This window comes from Balaenoptera ricei, chromosome 10 (genome assembly GCF_028023285.1).
Source record: "Balaenoptera ricei isolate mBalRic1 chromosome 10, mBalRic1.hap2, whole genome shotgun sequence".
NCBI classification, from domain to species: domain Eukaryota; kingdom Metazoa; phylum Chordata; class Mammalia; order Artiodactyla; family Balaenopteridae; genus Balaenoptera; species Balaenoptera ricei.
In genome coordinates this window covers 41,899,139-41,923,712 of record NC_082648.1, presented here as the reverse complement: position 1 = coordinate 41,923,712, position 24,574 = coordinate 41,899,139, and the positions used below count along the sequence as shown (strand labels likewise).

The window sequence follows — 24,574 nt, the reverse complement described above, 5'->3', positions numbered from 1 at the left end:
CCATTTTATACTCTCTTTCCTGACATGCCTACTCTTGCCCAGTTTTTGGAGGGAGAATTGTCTTTTTCTTATTGATCTGTAGTAGTTTTCTATTATTTAAACATGACGCAAATTTCTTCTCTGTGACTTGCCTTTTTACTCTCTTGACTGTGCCTTTCGATAAATAGAAGTTTTAAATTTTAATGTAATAATACATTGACATTAATTCTTTTCTCTTTTGGTTAGTGATTTTTATGTCTATTTAAAAAGTCCTGGGCTTCCCTGGTGTAGCAGTGGTTGAGAATCTGCCTGCCAATGCAGCGGACACGGGTTCGAGCCCTGGTCTGGGAAGATCCCACATGCCGCGGAGCAGCTGGGCCCGTGAACCACAATTACTGAGCCTGCGCGTCTCGAGGCTGTGCTCCGCAACAAGAGAGGCCGCGATAGTGAGAGGCCCGCGCACCGCGATGAAGAGTGGCCCCCGCTTGCCGCAACTGGAGGAAGCCCTCGCACAGAAACGAAGACCCAACACAGCCATAAATAAATAAATTAATTAATAAAAAAAAATTTTTTTGCTTTAAAAAAGTCCTTCCCTGAGATGATGTCAAAAACTTGCTTCGAGGGACTTCCCTGGTGGCACAGCGGTTAAGAATCCGCCTGCCAATGCAGGGGACACAGATTCAATCCCTGGTCTGGGAAAATCCCACATGCCTCAGAGCAACTAAGCCCATGTGTCGCAACTACTGAGCCTGCACTCTAGGGCCCGTGTGCCACAACTACTGAGCTCGCGTGCTGCACCTACTAAAGCCCATGTGCCTGGATCCCGTGCTCTGCAACAAGAGAAGCCACCGCAACGAGAAGCCCACGCACCACAACAAAGAGTAGCCCCCACTCACCGCAACTAGAGAAAGTGTGTGTGCGGCAACGAAGACCCAACACAGCCAAAAAAAAAAAAACTTGCTTGGAAATAATCCACTGGACATGTGTCACTGGACATGTGTTGTTAATTATGGACTTGAGTTATGGGTTTATGGGAGTTCATTGTACTATTCTCTCTACCTTTTATACAAAAAATTTTAAATTTCTATAATAAAAATTTTTTAATGTTATTAAAAACTCCTGGAATAAGTGATTATAGCAAGGTTGCAGGATACAAGGTTAATATATAACTGCAATGAACAAGTGAAATTTAAAATTAAAAATACAATACCATTTACATTAACATACCAAAAAAATATTTAGGTATAAATCTAACAAAGTATGTATAAGATATATATGAGGAAAACTACACACTACAAACCTCTGAGGAAAGAAATGAAAGAACTAAATAAATGGAGAGATATTCTATGTTCATGGATAGGAAGATTCAATATTGTCAAGATTTCAGTTCTTCCCAACTTGGTCTAGGTCTACAGATTAAATGCAAACCCAATCAAAATCCCAGCAATTTATTTTGTGAATATTGACAAACTGATTCTAAAGTTTCTGTGGAGAAGCAAAAGACACAGAATAGCCAACACAATAATATGAAAGAGAACAATGCTCAAAAACTGATACTAACCAACTTCAAGACACACTATAAAGCTACAGTCATCAAGACAGTGTAGTACTGGTGAAAAAAATAGACAAAATGATCAATGGAACAGAATAGAGAGTTCAGAAATAGACCCATATATATGAATTATAGTCAACTGATCTTTGACAAAGGAACAAAGGCATACAATGGACCAAAGACAGTCTTTTCAACAAATGGTGCTGGAACCACTGGACATCCACACGCCAAAAAATGAATCTAGACACAGCCCTTATACCCTTCACAAAAATTAACTTAGAATGGATCACAGACCCAACTGTAATGCAAAATTGTACAACTTCTAGACAATAACTTAGGAGAAAATTTAGATGACCTTGGGTTTGGCAATGACTTTTTAAATATAACACCAAAGGTACAATCCATGAAAGAAGAATTGATAAGCTGGACTTCATTAAAATTAAAAACTGCTCTGCAAAAGACACTGTCAAAAGAATGAAAGACAAGCCACAGCCTGGGAGAAAATATCTGCAAAAGACTCAAAAATTACAAAGAACTCTTAAAACTCAACAATAAGAAACAACACAATTAAAAAATGGGCCAATGACCTTAATAAACATCTCACCAAAGGAGATGTATAGATGGCAAATAAGCATACGAAAAGATGCGCCACATCATGTGTCATTAGGGAAATGCAAATTAAAATGAGAACCACTACACATCTCTTAGAATAGCCAGAAATCCAGAATACTGACAACACCAAAGCTGGCAAGGATGTTGAGCAATAGGAACCCTCATTCATCGCTGGTGGGAATGCAAAATGGTACAGTCATCTTTGGAAGACAATTTGGCACTTTCTTACAAAACTAAGGATCCTCTCACCCTATGATTCCGCAACTGCACTCCTTAGTATTTACTCAAAGAAGCTGAAAAGTTATTCCCACAGAAAAACCTGCACGTGGATGTTTAGAGCAGCTTTACTTATGACTACCAAAAATTGGAAGCAACCAAGATGTATTTCAGTAGGTAAAGGGATAAACTGTGATACATTCAGGCAATGGAATATTAGCCAGTGCTAAAAAGGAATGAGCTAATGAGCCATGAAAAGACACAGAGGAATCTTAAACACATATTACTAAGTGAAAGAAGGCAATCTGAAAAGGTTACATACTGTATGATTCCAGTTATATGACACTCTGGATAAGGCAAAACTATGGAGATAGTAAAAAGATCAGTGGTTGCCAGAGGTGAGGGGAATGAAAGATGAAAAAGCAGAACACAAGATTTTTAGGACAGTTAAACTACCCTGAATGATACAATAATAGTAGATACATGTGATTGTACATTTGTCCAAACCCAAAGAATGTGCAACACCAGGAGTGAATACTAATGTAAACTATGGAATTTCAGTGATAATGATGTGTCAGTATAGGTTCATCAATTGTAACAAATGTGTTACTCTGGTGAAGGATGTTGATAATGGGGGAGGCTATATATGTGTAGGGGCAGGAGGCATATGAGAAATCTCTGTACCTTCTGCTCAATTTTGCTGTAAATCTACAACTGCTCTAAAAAATAGTCTATTAAAACACTTACAAAATGCTATTAAGGAAAAAAGTAAAAACAACAACAACAAAAAACAGTCTTTCTTATTCTTAGGTCTTGAAGATATTCTTCTTTTTAATAAATTTATTTATTTATTTATTTATTTATTTTTGGCTGTATTGAGTCTTCGTTGCCGCGCGTGGGCTTTCTCCAGTTGTGGCGAGTTGGGGTTACTCTTCGTTGCAGTGCATGGACTTCTCATTGCGGTGGCCTCTCTTGCTGCAGAGCACGGGCTCTAGGCATGCAGGCTTCAGTAGTTGTCGCACGTGGGCTCAGTAGTTGTGGCCCGCAGGCTCTAGAGCGCAGGCTCAGTAGTTGTGGTGCACGGGCTTAGTTGCTCCACGGCATGTGGGATCCAGGGCTCGAACCCGTGTCCCCTGCACTGGCAGGCGGATTCCTAACCACTGCGCCACCAGGGAAGCCCGAAGATATTCTTCTAAATTATCATTGATGAGCTTTATTGTCTTGCCATTCACATTTGGGTCTATAACCTAAACCTTGGAATTGATTTATAGGTACGCAGTAAAGTAAGGAACAAGAGATACATTTTTTCCACATGGATTTCTAAATGTCTCAGAACTAACAGAAAAAAGACCACCCTTTCCTCAGTGCTCTTCAGTATTACCTTTTAAATGAATAAAACTCCATATATGAATAGATCTGTTTCTAGGCTCTGTGTTTCATTTGTCTATAATTCTATCTTAAGGCTATCCCACATAGTCTTTTTTTATTATCTATCTATCTATCTATCTATGTATCTGGGCTGTGCCAGGTCTTTGTTGCGGCATGTGGGATCTTTAGTTGCAGCATGCGGACTTCTTAGTTGTGGCATGCATGTGGGATCTAGTTCCCCAACCAGGGATCAAACCCAGGCCCCCTGCATTGGGAGCACGGAGTCTTACCCATTGGACCACCAGGGAAGTCTCTATCCCATATAGTCTTAATTACTGTAGCTTTATGGTGTCTTAATATCTGACACAGCAGATTATCTGACCATCAAGAATTCTTTGGCTATTCTTGGCACTCTGCATTGTTATATACATTTCAGAATCACTTTGTCAAGCTACAGAAAAATAATGTTTTTTTTTTTAATGGGAATTGCATTAAACCTATAAATCCATTTTGGAGGACTGTTTTGTTCAAGATGTTGAGTCTTCCAATCCATGAATATAGTATATCCTTCTATCTAAATGTTCTTTCATTTCTTTCAATAATGCTTTATCATTTTCTGATAGTGTTCTTACACATTTTTCATTAAATTTCTTTCTATTTTATACTTTTGGTACAGTTGTAAATGGCATCTATTTTTATATTTCATTTTCTAACTACTTATTGCTGATATAAATAGGTGTGACTGCTTTTTGTAAAATGATCTTATATTCAGCAACATTGTTAAAATCACTAATTCTAGTAGTTTAGATTCTTTTGGACTTTCCATGTATGGTATCTACAAAAATCCCACAGCAAACATCAACACAGGGTGAAATGCTGAGAGAGCTTTTCCTTTGAGACCAGAAAACAAGATGCTTGCTTCATTACTTTTTTATTCTTCCCAACTTTATTGAGGAATAACTGACAAATATAACTGTATATATTTAAAGTGTACAGTGTGATGATCTGATATGCTTATACACTGTGGAATGATTACCAAGATCAAGATAATTAACACATGCATCATCTCACATAGTTAACTTTCTTGCTTCACTACTCCTAGTCAACTGGCGGTCCTAGCAACTACAATAAAGCAAGAAAAAGAACTATCATAAATATTAGAACTCTACTATTCATGGATCATCTTATTTGCTTTCATTTACATTTTTGATGATTTTTCTTTTCCTAACTTCCTAAGATAGACACTTAGCTCACTGATTTGCAGACTATTTTCAGGCATACCTCAGAGATATTGCGGGTTCAGTTCCAGATCACTGCAATAAAGTGAATATTGCAATAAAGTGAGTCACACAAATTTTTTGGTTTCTCAATGCATATAAAAGTTATGTTTACACTATGCTGTAGTCTGTTAAGCGTGCAGTAGTCTATGCACATTTATGTCTAATTATGTCTAAAAAAAATCAATGTACATACCTTAATTTAAAAAATACTTTATTAACCATCATCTGACAATACAGGGTTGACATAAACCTTCAACTTATAAAAAACGTAGTATCTGTGCAGTGCAATAAAGCAAAGTGCAGTAAAACGAGATATGCCTGGACACTTAAAGCTAAAAAAAAATTCTCTCTAAGCATGGTTTTAGCTGTATCCTACAAGTTTTTATATATATTTTCCTGTTATTTTTCTGTTTAAAATATTAATTTCTATTTTGATTTCTTTTTTTGATCCAACTGTTATTTAGAAATATTTCTTAATACTCAAACATTTGGAGACTTTCTAATTATCTTTTGGATAACTAGCTTAAATGCATTGTGTGCATAACAACCTGTATGATTTTAACTATATTTTAAAAATTGTGGCAGCTTGCTTTATGACCCAGTATATGGTTAATTTTTGAAAATGTTCTAGATGCACTGGAAAAGAAAGTAATAAACAAACAGTTGTTGGAGGTACTGCTCTAAATATGGCGATTAAATATTAGCAAATTACATTTGCTAATCATATGAGTCAAATCTTTTATATCCTTATTAATCCCTCATTTACTTGTTTTATCAGTTACTAAGGGATCTATGTTAAGAATGTACTATGACTGGGACTTCCCTGGTGGCACAGTGGTTAAGAATCTGCCTGCCAATACAGGGGACATGGGTTCGATCCCTGGTCCAGGAAGATCCCACATGCCGCGCAACAACTAAGCCCGTGCACCACAACTACTGAGCCTGTGCTCTAGAGCCCGCGAACCACAACTACTGAGCCCACGCACCACAACTACTGAAGCCCGCGGGCCCTAGAACCCACAAGCCACAACTACTGAGCCCGTGTGCTGCAACTACTGAAGCCCGCGCACCTAGAGCCCGTGCTCCACAACAAGAGAAGCCACCACAATGAGAAGCCCACGCACTGCAATGAAGAGCAGCCCCCACTCACCACAACTAGAAAAAAGCCCACGCTCAGCAACGAAGAGCCAACGCAGCCAAAAAATAAATAAATAAATTTTTGAAAATTTATTTATTTATTTATTTATTTAAAACTTTGGGTTTATTTATTTATTTATTTTTATGTCTGTGTTGGGTCTTCATTTCTGTGTGAGGGCTTTCTCTAGTTGCGGCAAGTGGGGGCCATTCTTCATCGCAGTGCGCGGGCCTCTCATTATCGTGGCCTCTCTTGTTGCGGAGCACAGGCTCCAGACGCGCAGGCTCAGTAACTGTGGCTCACGGGCCCAGTTGCTCCGCGGCATGTGGGATCTTCCCAGACCAGGGCTCGAACCCGTATCCTCTGCATTGGCAGGCGGATTCTCAACCACTGCGCCACCAGGGAATCCCCTGAAAATTTATTTTTATTTTATTTTTTAAAATATTTTATGTATCCTTATAATTTTCTAATATGAGGAACAGTCATTTTAGGATAGAGTTGCAAAATTAAGAGGAAAATTTATTTTTAAAAAAAAGAATGTACTATGACTGAATTTGTGTAGTTCTTTAAATTCTGTCAATTTTTGTTTTAAAGCTGTTATTAGAATTAATTTTTCTGTTAAATTAAATCCTTTATCATTATGAACTGCTCCTCCTTTATCCCTAATCATGCTTTTCTGCCTTAAAGTCTACTTTGGCTGATATTAATACATCCATATCCAGAACAGTTTTCTTTTGCTTAGTCACTATTTTTTTATTATTGTGGTAAAAAAAAAAAAAAAAGCATAACATAAAATTTACCATCTTAACCATTTCTAAATGTATGGTGCAGTACTGTTAAGTGCATTCACATTGTTGTGCAACCAATCTCCAGAATTTTTTCATCTTGCAAAGTTAAAACTCTGTTATCTATTCAACAACACCCCATATCCCCCAGTCTCTGGCAACCATCGTTCTTCTTTCTGTTTTTCTGAATTTTACTAATCTAGATACCTCATACAGGTGGAATCAGACAGTATTTATATTTTTGTGATGGGCTTATTTCACTTAGCATAATATCTTCAAAGTACATCTGTGTTGTAGCATGTAGTAACTATACTTTCAATTTAATAGTTTCCCTGGAGATTATAACATCTATTATTGACTTGAAACTTCTAATTAATTGGTAGCTTTACCCTCTTCCTTGACAAAGCAAGAAAGCTTATGCCCCTCCAAACTTATGGGCCATCGATTTTGTATTATTCTTTATATATTTTTAAATCTTAATAAAACATTCTTATTGTTTTATACAATCAATATTCATTTAGATTTGCCCACAAATTTGTGGTTTTCATTGCTGTTCATGCCTTCTTGCATCTCCAACCTTCCAACTGGGTAGTCTTTCTTCTGTATTCAGAATACCTTTAGTACTTTTTTCAATGGGGTTCTGATAGTGATGATTTCTATTTTGGTTCATTTTTGGTGTTTTGTTGTTGTTCAAACCATTTATTTCCTCTTTATTCCAGAAGGATATTTTCACTGTAGATGATGTGTATAGAACTGTAGACTGGCAGCTATTTTTACTCAGCCCTTTAAAGATATCATTCCACTGTCTACTGGCTTCTATTGTTTCTGTTGAGAACTTAGCTCATGTGATCCTTGCAAGATTGTAGGATTTTCAAGATTTCCAGTTCTCTGTTGAATTTCTCCAAGTTGTCTTTATTTCATTGAACCTTTTAAGAATAGTTATTTTAAGTCTGTTTTCGATAATTCCAATATTTGGGTCTCCTGTGTATCATTTCTATTTCTACTGTTTCTTGTTCCATATTGTTATTGTTTCATTGCCTCATGTTTCTAATTATTTTTTATTGTGTACTAAACACTCTTTTTAAAATTTATGGTAAAAGTAATTTGTGAGGTTACCTTCTTCCAGAGAGAATTTGTTTGCTTGTACCAAGGCACCTACATTACCTCAAACCTATCCCAGAGCAAAGGGGATCACAAGTGCCCCCTCACACCCCAGAAGACCTTCCATATCAACTGCAGTCCACTTGGTTCCAGGATTTGTCAGCATTCAGCTTCTCAGCTGCTCTATTCTCTTTGCTTCACCCAAGGGACTGCCACTTTTATATGAGTTATCAACAGCAGTCAAATTCACAGAGACAGAAAGTAGGATGGTGACTGTCACGGGCTGGGGGAAGGGAGAATAGGGAGTTACTGTTCAGTGGGTACAGAATTTCAGTTTTACAAGGTAAAAAAAGTTGAGGAAGGGAAGGGAAGAGAGAAACATATAGGTAGCTCTGTATAAGACGAAAAGTACCAAAGGAATTAAGTGATAGCATGGTACCACAGGATAAAGAAATGGTCATTCATGATCAACTACAAAATTTGAGTGAGCTGTTTTAGTGTTTCGGAGGTTTAAATATCAAATGTGGAGGTATTTTATAGCTGAATAGTTTTACAAAGGAGAAAAGAGGAAGAGAGAGAACCAAATTTAAATGCAAGATGAAGTCGACAAAAAAACTACTTATGAATTTGCTCTTATCATTGTAACTTGATATAGTTAGACACTGATAGGCAAACAGTTTTTACGTCTAGAACAATATTAGCAAACCTGACTGTTAAAAAGAGTCTAATATACCACCCCCAGAGACAGTGATTCAGAATTTTTTTTTTCCCATATCCAGGATGATTCTGATACATGGTTAAGTTTGAGAGACAAAATTATCTGACAAAATCAGTACTCTTAAAATATTTAAAAAATTACAACGTTTGGTCTCACCCTTCTCTAGTCTCTAAAGGCCAATTAGGAATAATATAAGATACACTAGTAACCTGTGGGAATCACAACTAAGCCTATATTCCCAACCTTGGGTTACCCCTAGAGTTGGCTTTCTATAATCCAGTGCTGGATTCAGAGATCAGTCAGGAAAAGGTAAAAAGTTATGTATATCTATTCCACTATAAATTCACATTATAAACCTGATAGGTTCTCAAATATTTGCCTTGGGTTCTACTCACAGGTTCTTTTGTTTATCTCGTGATTTTCGACATTTAGGTGTTCAACAAACAGTATACATAAACCAAGGGTAAGGCCCACAGGAGATTTCTGGCAGAAACATTTTTTACCTAGTTAACTAGTAAGCCACATGAACCAGTAGACCATTTAAGGTCTAAAGGCCCACTCTCTGTTGCCACTACTTAACTCAGTGCTAGTCAAACAATCTATGATAAAGAACTAGCTGTTGTTTTAATTTCTAATCCTTTGAGGACCAATGCTTTTATAAAATACAATAAAACCGGGCTGAAGGGCTAGGATGGCATGAGGGGTGCAGCAAGTCCTCTCCTTAAAACGCAAGTATTAAACTGAACAAAACTGCCAAAAACAGCCATTTCAGGGCTATGGAAATCAACCAAAGGCACACAACAAATTACCGAGAACCTGCTAGGGCCTTATGTCAAAACAGTGGAGTCTGTACCCTTCTTGCCTAGGACTGCTCCCATTCTCCTATCTCCAGCTCCCTGGGGAACAATAGCTTTATCAGGGCAGGGCAAACCATGAAAATCAGCAGCTTTACTGCCAAAGAAAGCTACCTTGATCTGGAGAGGAGGGCAAAACCTCACAGCTCCATCAGCTCAAGGGCAGAACTCAGTAGGAAATGAATAGAAAAACTTGCTGCTTTGCTACTCTGAAGCTGGAGTCTTGGTTGACTGAGTGGTAAACAAATGGGAAATTTAACAGGGAAATTCTGGAAATGAAAGAGCCATAGAAAAGCTAGATTGGGAATTCCCTGCCGGTCCAGTGGTTAGGACTCCATGCTTTCACTACAGAGGGCCTAGGTTCCATCCCCGGTTGGGGACCTGATATCCTGCAAGCCACATGGTGCAGCCAAAAAAAAAAAAAAAAACGGAAAAAAGAAAAGCTAGATAAACTTTCTATACATCCCTAACTAAATGAGAAACTTTGTACATGTACAGGGGAGACCAGTGGAAAGTAAAAGTCAAAGCAAAATTGAGAACTGTCTGAATTTTGAATGTGCTCCCCAACCCACATAGATCAATCAGCAGAGGATAAGAGTCTATAGGTTTGAGATGTTTGAGCACAACCTTGGTCCAAATCATTGGCTGCGCACTAAACATTGCAGACACAGGGACAACCCCTAAAAAAACAAAGCTAAAAAATAAAAATTAGAATTTAAAAATGTGCAGATATATTAGTGGCTGTACACATGGAGGAAGTAGATTCTTCAGTTTTAAGTCCAGACTAATTCTTTAAATACCCTCAGAAAATTAATACCAATCCAGAGTTAACACTATATATTATCTAAACTATCTACTTTTTAAAAAAGCTTTAAGAAAAGAAAGATTCACTCATATACAGGAAAAAACCCAAACACCTGTCAATAGAAACTTATTCTGAGAGGGCTCAGTTGGTGCACTTAACAAAGACTTCAAAACAGTTAATATAAATATATTCAAAGAATTAAAGGAAAATATGGTCACACCAACTCAGCAAATAGAGAATCTCAATAGAGAAATAGAAAGTATGAAAAGGAGCTAAAAAGAAAGTCTAACTGAAAATACAATACCCAAATGAAAAGCTTACTACATAGACCTAATAGCAGATCTGAGATGGCAGAAGAATCAGTGAAGTTTAAAAGAAATCAACAGAAATTAAACAATCTGAAAAGTAGAAAAAAAACAAGAGAAATGAACAGAGCCTCAGTCACCTGTGGGATAACACCAAGCTTACCACTATACATATAATAGGATTCCTAGCAGGAGAGGAGAGAGTGAAAGGAGCAGAAAAAAAATTTTTTTGATGAAATTATGGCCAACATTTGATGAAATTCCCAAAAGGGCCATACCAAGCTGTATGACAGTCAAACTGTTAAAGACAAGGAGAAAATCTTAACAGCAACAGTAGAAAAATGACTCATCACAAACAAAGAATAATATGACATATTCAGTGGAATGGCATATTCTAAGTGCTAAAAGAAAAAAAAATGTCAAAGAAGAAGTCTATATCCAGCAAAACTATCCTTCAAAGACGAAGGTTAAAATACAAACATTCCAGAGTTTTAAAAGGCTAAAAGAATCCATTCCTGTCAGGTCTGCCCTACAAGAAAAACTAAAGGAAATTCTTCAGGCTGAAAGGAAATAAAACCAGACAGGAACTCAGGTCCAGAGGAAGGAGTTAAGGGTACTCAAAATGGTAAATATTTGGGTAAATATAAGAGATTATGGGGACTTCCCTGGTGGCACAGTGGTTAAGAATCCGCCTGCCAATGCAGGGGACACGGATCCGAGCCCTGGTCCAGGAAGATTCCACATGCCATGGAGCAACTAAGCCCGTGCACTGCAACTACTGAGCCTGCGCTCTAGAGCCCGTGAGCCACAACTACTGAGCCCGTGTGCCTCAACTACTGAAGCTCCCGCGCCTAGAGCCCGTGCTCCACAACAAGAGAAGCCACCACAATGAGAAGCCTGCGCACCACAATGAAGAGTAGCCCCCGCTCGCCGCAACTAGAGAAAGCCCGCACGCTGCAACGAAGACCCAATACAGGCAAAAATTAATTAATTAATTAATTAATTAAAAAAAAAAGAGACTATGTATATATTTTTCTCTCTTTTCTTCTCTAAATTTCTCCCAAAAGTATAAGATTGTTTAAAGCAATAAATAACATGATATTGTTATAATTATCATATATAGTTATATCATACATAGATATAATATATGTGAAAATAACAGTGCAAAACAGAAGGAGAAACTGCAGTTTGCTAAGCTGCTTATGAAGCTATTATTGTAAGCCTGGCAAGTGAAGCAATATAGCAGACTGTTTAAGGATACCAAATCACAGTCTGGCACCAAATTCCAGATTTGGTCCTTAGTAGCTCTGAGGCTTTGGGGAAATAATTTAGTATCCCCGTGCCTCAGTTTCCTCATTTGTAGAATAGAGATAAGAAAAGTAACTACGTTAGAGGGTATTTTTGTGAGGAATTAAACAAGGTAATATACATAAACCCTTAGAACTGTGTCTCCAGATATTTTGTGTTAAATAGTATTATTCATGAGATGATATCTAAACAAATGACATATGCATATCTTATTTCTGTACACTGTCATCTCTTGAACTTCAAACACTGCTATGAAATAGAAACTATTACACGTGCTGCAACTAAGGAGCCCACGTGCCGCAACTAAAGGTTACACGTGCTGCAACTAAGGAGCCCACGTGCCGCAACTAAAGGAGCCAGCGAGCTGCAACTAAGGAGCCCTGGAACCACAACTAAGGAGCATGCCTGCCGCAACTAAGGAGCCTGCCTGCTGCAACTAAGACCCAGTGCAACCAAATTAATTAATTAATTAATTTTAAAAAAGGAAACTATTATTATTTCCCATTGAGAGGGAAAATGGGTCCCCAATTCAGGTCTTTCTGACTGAAAATACTCTGTTCATTCTCAACGTGTCTACATCTTCACTCAGGCCAAGGTGGAAGTCACAAGTGACAAGCCTGGCTTGGGTTCCAGCCCTCTGAGGATGAGTCTTGCCTCAGCTTTTGTTGTAATGTCTGCAACAACTGATTATAAATGTTGCTGTGATTCTTGCACGGCTTTGCATGTGTTTTGAAGCCAGTTCCCCAGGCTTGTTTGAAACTCATATTTATTTCATTGCATTTTTAAAAAAATAAGAAAGAAATAAATGTTTGGACAACAAACTAGGGCTTATATATATTTTTTTTTTTATTAGAAGTACAAATATGCTTCTTTATTTTTTTTTTTTTATAACTACCCTAACCCTAACGCGTACCCTAACCCTAACCCCTACCCTAACCCTAACACGTACCCTAATCCTAACCCGTACCCTAAACCGAGCCCTAACCCTAACACTAACCCTAACCCTAACCCTAACCCATACCATATGCCGTACCCGAACACCTCCCCGAACCCGTACCCTAAGCCGTACCCTAAGTCTAACCCTAAGCCTAACCCTAACCCTAGGCTACCCTTGACTGCTTCTGTAGGGCTTATATATTATTCAGTAGAATAGGGAAGGATTCCCTACCTCATCTGGTAGGGAAGGATTAATTTTTTAAAAAGCCTCTTTTCTGGATCATGGGAAGCTTCTACTCTACTGATGTAACCAATCCACAGTCTAGCCAGTAAGAACAAGACAGTCAGTTTCTTCACATCCTCTCAATTTTTTAAAAAAGCCTCTTTTCAGGATCACGGGAAGCTTCTACTCTTCTGATGTAATCAATTCACAGTCTAGCCAGTAAAAACAAGACAGTCTGTTTCTTCACATCCTCTCAAATTCTGGGTTATATCATTTAACATTTGAAAAGCCCATGGGCTAAGCAGTTTCTTATTGTGAGTATAAAAGAGGTCGACTAGCTTGTTATATGTTTATTTATGATTTGCTTTTCATCTTCTGAGAACTGCTTTTTTAAATATATTATCCATGTTTTTAATAGATGATTCGTGTACTTATTGGTCTTGAAGTACTATTTTCAGATTAAGAGTAACATCTCTTAAAAAAAAAAAGAGTGTATATGTATAACTGATTCACTTTGCTGTATACCTGAAACTAACATTGTAAATCAACTATACTCCAATAAAAATTTAAAACAAAATAAAATAAAATTACCCTGTAAAAAGAAGAATAAAACAAAACAAAACAAAACAGGAGGAGAGGCAATGAGGCTATACTAGAACAAAGTTACTATATTTTACCAGAATTAAGTCAGTATTAGCCTGAAGTAGCTTGTGGTAAGTTAAAGGTGCATATTGCAACCTAGAGCAATCACTAATAAAATAACTATTTTTAAAACAGCTTTAAAAAAATCAGAGGAGGGACTTCCCTGGTGGTACAGTGGTTAAGAATCCGCCAGCCAATGCAAGGGACACGGGTTCAATCCCTGGTCCGGGAAGAACCCACATGCTGCAGAGCAACTAAGCCCGTGCACCACAACTACTGAGCCTGTGCTCTAGAGCCTGTGAGCCACAACTATTGAGCTCGTGGGCCACAACTACCGAGCCTGTGTGCTGCAACTACTGAAACCCGCGCACCTACAGCCCATGCTCTGCAACAAGAGAAGCCTCTGCAATGAGAAGCCTGCACACCACAACGAAGAGTAGCCCCTGCTCGCCGCAACTAGAGAAAGCCCGCGTGCAGCAACGAAGACCCAACGCAGCCAAAAAAAAAAAAAAAAAAATCAGAGGAATTAAAACACGCTAAAAAATATGTTTAACACAAAGGAAGGAAATAAAGGAGTAACAAAGGAATAAAAATGAGACATATAGAAAACAACAGATGGCAGGCATAAACCCAATCATACTGATAAATACTTTAAATGTGAAGGACTAAATAATCAAAAGGTAGAGTTGTTAGACTAGATAAAGAGCAAGATCTAACTATATGGTGCCTACAAGAGACACCCCTTACGCTCCAAGACACAAAAAGATTGAAAGTAAAAGGATGAAAAATATATTCCCTGCAAACAGTAACTGTAAGAGAGCTGGAACAGCTATATTACTAGCAGAAAAACTAAAACTTTAAAGATAAAAACTATTACTAGAGATAAAAAAGAACATTTTGTAATGATAAGAAAATCAATACATCAGCAGAATATAACAATTATTAATCTATATACACTTAATAACAGAGTCCTAAAATATGTGAATTAAAAACTGACAGAATAGAAAGGAACAATACACAATTCAACAATTACAGCTGAAGATTTCTATACTTTTCTCTTAGTAAATGACAGAACAACTGAACAGAAAATTAGTAAGGGTATAGATGACTTGAACATCATGATCACCCAACCTAACTGACATAGCTAGAACACTCCACCCAACAACAAATCAATACACATTCTTTTAAAGCACACATGGCATATTCTCTAGAATGAATCATATACTAGACAAACACATCACAAGAATGGAAAACTACAGACTAATATCTCTCATGAATACAGGTGTAGAAATCTATGACAAAGTATTAGCAAACAGAAACCAGTAACATAAAAAAAGATATATACTATGACCAAGTGGGATTCATACCAGGAATGCAGAATTGGTTTAACATATGAAAATTAATTAATATAATGCTCTATATAAATAAAGGGCAAAAACGCATGATCATAACAATAGATCAGAGTTTCTCAACTTCAGCAGCATTGACACTTTAAATAAAGCCAAGCACATCTTTGTTGTGTAGAGCTGTCCTGTGTAGTGCAGAATGTTTACAGCATCCTGGACCTAAATCCACTAGATGCCAATAGAACCCTAGCCCCAAGCTGTGACCACTAAAAATGTCTCCAGACATTGCCAAATATCCCCTAGGCAGCAAAATCATCCCTGTTTGAGAACCACTGAAATAGATGCATAAAAAAACATCTGACAAAATCCCAATACCCATTCATGTAAAAACTCAGCAAGGTGCAAGGTAAGAAGAGAGAGGAACTTCTTCAAACTGATAAAGGGTATCTAGGAAAAACCGACAGGTAACATCATACTTAATGGTAAAAGACTAAATGCTCCTCCTCAAGAGTGAGAACAAGGCAAAGATGCCTGCCCTCACACTTCTTTGCAACAATGTACTGGAAGTTCAAGCCCATGCAAAAGGCAAGAAAAAAGAAATTACAGTCATCTAGAATGGAAGAGAGGAGGAAAACGAACTTTATTTACAGAGGACATAGCATTATATATTTAAAATCTAAGTTATCTACTAAAAACTACTTGAACTAATAAGTGAGTTTAACAACAACAAAAATCAAATGTCCCATTCACAACAGCATCAAAAAGAATAAATTACTGGGACTTCCCTGGTGGCACAGTGGTTAAGAATCCGACTTCCAATTCAGCAGACGTGGGTTCAAGCCCTAGTCAGGGAACTAGATCCCATATGCATGCCTCAACTAAGAGTTCGTGTGCCACAACTAAGGAGCTGGTGAGCTGCAACTAAGGAGCCTACCTGCTGCAACTAAGACCTGGTGCAACCAAAAAAAAAAAAAAAAAAAAGAATAAATTACTTAGGAATAAACTCAACAAAGGAACTGCAAGGTCTGTGCGCTTAAATCTATAAAACATTACGGAGAGAAAGTAAGATCTAAATAAATGTAGAGATATGCTACATTCATGAATTGAAAGACTCACTATTGTTAAGATAACAATTCTCCACAAATTGATCTATTGATTAATGCAATCTCTATCAGATTCCAAGCAGATATTTTTGTATGAATTGACAAGCTGATTCTAAATTTCTAAGGAAACATAAAGAAACCAGGATAGCCAATAAAGCTTTGGGGGAAAAAAGGTTGGAGGATTTACCCTACACCTTACTTATTATACTATACTTTAAGAAAAGATAAACTGGGTTTTATCAAAATTTAAAACTTTCACTTTTAAAAAGACACCATTGGGAATTCCCTGGCGGTCCGGTAGTTAGGACTCTGCGCTTTCACTGTCGAGGGACCGGGTTCGATCCCTCGTTGGGGAACTAAGGTCCCACAAGCCGCATGGTACGGGGGCGGGGGGTGGGAGCGGTGGGAAGACACCATTAAGAAAATGAAAAAACAAATCACAGACTGGGAAAATATATAAATATATTTGCAAATCATGTACCTGATAATGGACTTATATTCAGAATAAAAAATTCTTACAACTATAAATGGAGTATAACCTTTAAAAATTGTGAATCACTATGCTGTACACCTGAAATTTATATAATATTATAAATCAACTATACCTCAATTAAAAAAAATTTGTGGGGGGGAAGAAGACCTACAACCCAATTTGTAAAAATGAATAAAGAATTTAAATAGACATTTCACCCAAAAAGATACACAAATGGCTAATAATCACATGAAGAAATAGTCAACATTATTAGTCATTAAGGAAGTACAAATCAAAACCACAATGAAATATCAGTACACACCTAGTAAAATAGCTATAATAAAAAAGACACCATACCAAGTGTTGGCAAGGATATGAAGCGTCCAAAACCAACATTTATTGCTGGTGGGATTATAAAATGGTCAGCCACTTTGGAAAACAGTCCGGCATGGCAATTTCTTTGAAAATTAACCAATTCTGCTCCTAGGTATTTCCCCAAGAGAAACAAAAACATATGTCCACACAAAGACTTGTAAGCAAATGTTCATGATTTATAATTATTCATAATAGTCAAGACTGGAAATAATCCAAATGAATAATCAACTGGTAAATGGAGAAACAAAATGTGATATAACCTGTGATACTGTAGTATAATAAGAAATAAATATTTTGGTCTTCATCCCCAGCTCCTGGCTAGTACTCCTAAAACCTTTGTAACTCCCTAAGCAATAAAGGTGCTAGGAGCATCTTTTGTTCTAATATTTGGTATTTGACTCCAGTTCCTAAGAGATCATAAATGCCTTGAAATTTCCTGGGTGATAGGAGCGTCTTTAGTTCGAATGAAGCAACTTGGTGGGTTCCTGGACAGCTTCAGGATGGGGGCATGGTCACCAGAAAGATCAAGCCATGATTAAGGCTTGGAACTTTCAGCCTCACCCCCATCCGTTGGGTAAGGGAAAAGAGAGGAGTTAGAGATGAGTTAATAATACTCAATCACATTTATGTGATAAAACCTTGAAAAAAATCTCTGAAGTATGGGGTTCAGAGAGCTTCCAGGTTAGTGAACCCATCCATGTGCTAGAAGGGTAGTACACCTCAACTTCGTGGAGACAGAAGCTCCTGCACTGGGGACCCTTCCAGACCTCACCCTATATACCTCTTCATCTGGCTGTTCATCTGTATTCTTTATCACTTTCTCTTTTATGTATATAAACCAGTAAAAGTAGTAAGTGTTTCCCTGAGTTCTGTGAGCATTATAGCAAATTACTGAACCTGAGGAGGGGGTCGTGGAAACCACCCGTTTGTAGCCAAGTTGGACAGAGGGGTGGATAACTTGGGAATCCACTACTCGTGATTGGTGTCTGAAGTGGGAGCAGTCTTGAGGGACTGAGCCCTTAACCTGTGGGATCTAACACTAACTCCAAGTAGACAGTGTCAGAATTGAATTGGATTGTAGGGACACCCAGCTGGTATCAGAGAATTGGTCAATGTGGGAAAAACATCCACACTTCTGGTCACACAAACATCATGAGTAGCAGAGTGTAAAAAGAAACAGGGTTTTTCCTTTTTATACCTTAATGCTACTCAGCAGTAAAAAGGGGCAAGCTACTGATACATTAAAAAACATTAAGGAACCTCAAAAACATTGCACTTAAGTGAAAGAAACCAGACACAAAACCGTACTGTATTAATCTGTTTATATGAAATCTCTAGAAAAGGCAAAACTAAAGACACAGAAAGTAGATCAGTGTTTGCCTGGGGTTGAAAGCAGGAATTGATTGTAAACAGGTAAGAGTAAACTTTTGGGGGTGAGGAAGGTGTTTTAAAATAGGATTGTGGTGATGGTTGCACAACTGCATAAATTTACTAAAAACAGGATATTCCCTGGCAGTCCAGTGGTTAGGACTCGGTGCTTTCACTGCCGAGGGCCTGGGTTCAGTCCCTGGTCGGGGAACTAAGATCCTGTAAGCCTTGCGGCGAGGCCAAAAAAAATTTTTTTTACTAAAAATAATAACATTGTCCATTTATAATCGATGAATTTTATAGTATTAAATTATAACTCAATAAAACTGTTTTGAAAGGGTTTGGATGTTACAGCACTGTCAAATCACTATAAAAGAGTTTCTAGGGACTTCCCTGGCGGTCCAGTGGTTGGGACTTCACCTTCCAATACCAGGGGGTGCTGGTTCAATCCCTGGTCGGGGAGCTAAGATCCCACATGCCTCGTGGCCAAAAAAACAAAACATAAAACAGAAGCAATATTGTGATAAATTCAATAAAGACTTTAAAAATGGTCCACATCAAAAGGGGCTTCCTTGTTGGCGCAGTGGTTGAGAATCTGCCTGCCAATGCAGGGGACACGGGTTCGAGCCCTGGTCTGGGAAGATCCCACATGCCGCGGAGCAACTGGGCCCGTGAGCCACAATTACTGAGCCTGCGCGTCTGGAGCCTGTGCTCCGCAACAAGAAAGGCCGTGATAATGAGAGGCCCGCGCACCGCGATGAAGAGCGGCCCCCACTTGCCGCAACTAGAGAAAGCCCTCGCACAGAAACGAAGACCCAACACAACCATAAATTTAAAAAAAAAAAAAAAAAAAAAAAATGGTCCACATCAAAAAAAAAAAAAAACTTTCTAAACACTCTCCATTTTAAAATATTTCTCTAGTTCACAGATCATACTTTGAGAAGCACTGATCTAACTGACTTCTGCTAGGTGTTGGCTAAAAGGCTTGGAGCAATCAATAGCTGCAGCTGAAATTGACCTTAATTTAAGCCATACAAGTTTAACTCCACTAAATATTTCATTAAATAAGAAATTTACCAGTACTACTGATATAGGAAAATATGGAAACATGGTCTACTGTGGAATAAAAACATAACTCATTACAAAATGACACTTAGTAAATGAGTTGTCACTAGAGAACAGAAACTACCATAGTATCTATCTTTTTAATGTATTTTAACTAAGCTGATAAAGTCAGTATAATTATTTGGACTAATAAAACCCAAAACAATGAAATTTTAAATATATAAATGAATTAAATGAGATAGAATTTTATAAGTATTTTGTATTTGGGGGGGTTCAAATATCAGTTATATGTATGTATATATTTGTTTCAGAGAAAGTCCTAACAACATATAAGCTTTCTTTTGTTTCAACTAAGTGTAAATCTAGGCTATGTTCAATCGAAATTTGTTAGCACTTAATGCCTATGATGTGATCTAAAATTTATATTCATTTTACAGCAACTGGATAGCAGTTATAGAAAGCAATGATACTTTTTTATAGCTCTGGAACAACACAGGCATGAAATAAACAAAAACTCTATAGTTTTTAAAAGGTCAAAGCAATCTGAAGTTAACTTTTTTAGGAAAAATTAAATGCTAAACTTTTTAGATGAAATTTTAAAAACTTTTCAGTTGATAAATCTCACTCCACAGAAGAGTTCAGCTTCTTTAGTAACCTAACCATTCCTTAGATCTCAGATTTTCTTTATACAGGTTTTCTATACAATGAAACTACAGCTTTCAAAACCACAAGCAGCTCTGGTGTATTGTTTTCTTATAATGAGATTTTTGATTTGGCCAGTCAAAATTAAGTTTAAAAGCATTTCCTTCAACCTAAATGTCCATCAACAGATGAATGGATAAAAAAGATGTGATACACACACACACACACACACACACACACAATGGAATACTACTCAGCCATAAAAAAAGAATGAAATAATGTCATTTGCAGCAACATGGATGGACCTAGAGATTATCATACTAAGTAAAGTAAGTCAGAGAAAGACAAATAGCATATGATATCACTTATATGTAGAATCTAAAAAAATGATACAATGAACTTATTTACAAAACAAAAAAGACTCACATACATAGAAAACTAACTTATGGTTACCAAAGGGGATAGTGGTGGGGAGAAATAAATTAGGAGTTTGGGATTAACAGATACACACTACTATACCTATAAAACAGGTAAACAACAGGACCTAATTATAGCACAGGGAACTATACTCAACATCTTATAACAACCTAATGGAAAAGAATAGTGGGTGTGCGTGTGCATGTGTCTGTATATACCTGAATCACTTTGCTGTACACTTGACACTAACACAACATTGTAAATAAACTATACTCAATTAAAAAAAATTTTTTTTAAACATTTCCTTCATATTTAACACGTGAGACCTGGGTCCACAGCTTTGTTTTGAATTAAAAAACATTGACTTTAAATTGAAAATTAAATTGAGTGAGGGGAAAAAAATCCAGGATAGCTATGGTCATTCTTTTAACAAACATATTCCAGTTATGCGTGACAGTTCTAGTGCTATGTATCCCTTTACATTTTCGCAGCTATTCTTGGAAAGCTGAAAAAGTGACTTCATAGTCTTTGTTGTCCCTTCCTCCTTATAACTACTTTTGATATTTCTCGACTCTTTGCAACTTATATTTTACTTTATACAAAAAGCTAGAGTCATAATCCCGGAAGGAAAGCTAAAGAAGGAATCGATGACTAGAAGCAATTACTCTTGCTTCATTTCCTGCCTCTGAAGAAACATCAACTCACAGGATATAGAATATCCTGTAGTAAGTTATCTCCTACCCCTTATAACATATGTTCACTCTCCAAAAAGTGCACTTTCAAGATGCATTTGGCTTTCTTAAAAGTATATTAATAAGTTTATAAGAGTAGAAAAGGAACTGTTATATGAATTAATTCCCAAACTAGTAACACAAAAAGCTATAATCTAATATCCACAAATCCTTAGGTAGTTAAAGGCACAACAGATAAAGCTGTGAATGTTCCATACTCTTCTAAAATTAATTGCAGTCATGACAGAAAGATAAGTTATAACTATCAGTAGTACTGCACTAGGTGAGGAAAAGCATAACATCACTCAAAACACTCAAATCTATGTACAGATAGAAATGGTGATCATTACTCCACAACTATGCTTTTAACAATTTATGCCCACATGGAATCTTACCCTTCTGGTTTTGTTTCCTGGACATTTCAGGTTTTTTTAATCTCAAAAAATACAGAAGAAAAGTATCCTTTTGCCTTGTCTTGGTTCTGATTGTAGTGATCTCTGATTTAAAAACAGGCAACAGAAGGCTGTAGTTGGAGGTGATAAATATAAAAATCCTGGTTATTCGAAATTCTGTTCACTAGCTGTTGGTCTCCTTTTCTTCTCTCGTATCAACTTCTTGTCAGGAAATATCATTGCAGACATTCATGTCTCTTTTTCCAGGGAGATTCTGGGGGGAAAACACACACACACACATATTCACTATTACAGTAACAGTTGTACAAAATTTCTAAGAGATATCCACAGGCTTTATTTTATACTTTTTCTAAATGAAACTAGTTATTAAAAGAAAGTACTCTAGAAAGAATACAGTTGTAAAAAGCAATATTTTAATTAACACAACATTTTAAATCAACTATACTTCAATTTAAAAAAAAAGTTTCTCAAAAAATAAGAAATCACTGTAAACCTTAAAAAAAAGGCAATATTTTGCTCTTTAAGAAACTTTAATCTTAGAATCAAACCATCTTCTTAGTTCAGAAAGCATGTTTTCTTATTCTTCTTAGCTTGTATCTAACTCAAAATCTTATCCCCAACCTAAGTGTCCATAAAAAGGAACGTAATAGGTGGATGGACCTAGAGTCTGCCATACAGAGTGAAGTAAGTCAGAAAGAGAAAAACAAATACCGTATGCTAATGCACATATATGAAGTCTAAAAAAACGGTACTGATGAACCTAGTGGCAGGGCAGGAATAAAGATGCAGATGTAGAGAATGGACTTGAGGACGTGGAGGGGGGAAGGGGAAGCTGGGACAAAGTGTGAGAGTAGCACTGACAAATACACTACCAAATGTAAAATGGATAGCTAGTGGGAAGCTGCTGCATCGCACAGGGAGATCAGCTCGATGCTTTGTGACCACCTAGAGGGGTGGGATAGGGATGGTGGGAGGGAGATGCAAGAGGGAGGGGACATGGGGATATATGTATACTTATAGCTGATTCACTTTGTTGTGCAGAAGAAACTAACACAACATTGTAAAGCAATTATACTCCAATAAGATATAAAAAAAAATCTTATCCCCATCTCTGCTTCACAGACTAAAATAATTACTTCTTATCATTCCCTAAGATCTCTCTTACCACCTGCTCTTCCTGTCCAAATCAAGGGTCTTTTCTCTTCTTCTAGAATTTCCTTTATCTAACCGCTCCTCAGGTTTCCCAGCTCACATATAGTTGCAAGACACTTAGGGTGGGGAGGGGGTGAGTGGGGAGAGGAGAGGATAAGGGGAATTTAACTTAATAAGGAAAACTGAAACATCAAAATTTGGATTAGTCAATACTACAGAAAGCTTTTATAAGTTGCAAAGATACAAATGTTTTTTTTTCCATATTACTGAACATTTAAAAAATACATGCCCAGGGACTTCCCTGGTGGGGCAGTGGTTAAGAATCCGCCTGCCAATGCAGGGGACACGGGTTCGAGCCCTGGTCTGGGAAGATCCCACATACCATTGAGCAAATAAGTCCACACGCCACAACTACGGAGCCTGCGCTCTAGAGCCCACGAACCACAACTACTGAGCCTGTGTGCCACAACTACTGAAGCCCGTGTGCCACAACTACTGAAGCCCACGTGCCTAGAGCCCGTGCTCCACAACAAGAGAAGCCACCGCAGTGAGAAGCCCACGCACCACAACCAAGAGTAGCTCCTGCTTGCTGCAACTAGAGAAAGCCTGTGTGCAGCAACAAAGACCCAACGCAGCCAAATAATAAATAAATAAATAAATAAATAAATAAATAAATAAATAAATAAATAAAAATACATGTCCAAGATTTCTGGGTAAAGAAAGCAGGAGGAGGATCATAGAACTCTTATACCTGGACACCTGATAGGATAAACATTTTACAAAATGCAACCCAAGAAGGAAATGAGAGTGACCTTATATGAAATACTTTCCAATGTGGAAGGAGGAGAATGAAAGGGATAGTCATGGGTAAGTTTAAAAAAAAAAAATCCATCAAGAGTAAGAGCCTCTTAGGGCATTCCCTGGTGGTCCAGTGGTTAGGACTCTGCACTTTCACTGTCATGGGCCCAGGTTCAATCACTGATCAGGGAATTGAGATCCCGCAAGCCGCACAGTGTGGAAAAAACCCCACAAAACTCTATAAACCACTATGGGACCTCAGGAAAAGGAGGCTGAACCTCTGGGGCTTGCCATCTTCCAGGGCATTAAGCCACATTGGGAGAATCTGCCAAAGCTTATGTTAATACATGGAATTTACCACTGGATAAAGGAGGCCTGATAGAAAACATTTTATGAGATTTTAGAAAAAAGAACAGAATTCAAATCATCAAAAATGATTAAACTCTTCAATGGCAAGCTCTTCTCTACCTTCATGCCCTTAGCTTGAAAAAAGGATGAAAGCAACAATCAACCACTAACCATAGTTGATAAGCAAGATTGGGTGGGGATAGGTCTCAAATTAGGTGGGAAACATATCAAGGATATTTCAACAATCTCTGTCAAACAAAAGGTATAAACAGAACTGTTCCACATAAAACATAAAGAAGATCAATAAAAATGACACAGCAACTATCAAATCTCCAATAACAAAAGAGAAAGACAACGAGAGAGAAGAAATTACTACGCAGCAGATGAAGAACCCAACCTGGAAAACAATCTAATCCCGCAAAACCAAAAGAGATTCTCCCTTGAATACTTATTTGAATACTTCAAATAAGAATTTAGATACAGGGCTTCCCTGGTGGCACAGTGGTTAAGAATCTGCCTGGCAAT

General features: G+C 37.4%; 1 protein-coding gene across 1 annotated transcript in view; it reads right to left on the bottom strand.

Moving 5' to 3' along the window:
* Positions 1-24,574, bottom strand: part of SPATS2 (spermatogenesis associated serine rich 2) — a 141,421-nt gene that overhangs the window by 53,785 nt on the left and 63,062 nt on the right. The window contains exon 2 of the mRNA XM_059935829.1: positions 21,734-22,004. Coding sequence (XP_059791812.1) covers positions 21,734-21,758 — 25 coding nt within the window. The 5' untranslated portion in view covers positions 21,759-22,004. The remainder of the gene's footprint in view (positions 1-21,733; positions 22,005-24,574) is intronic.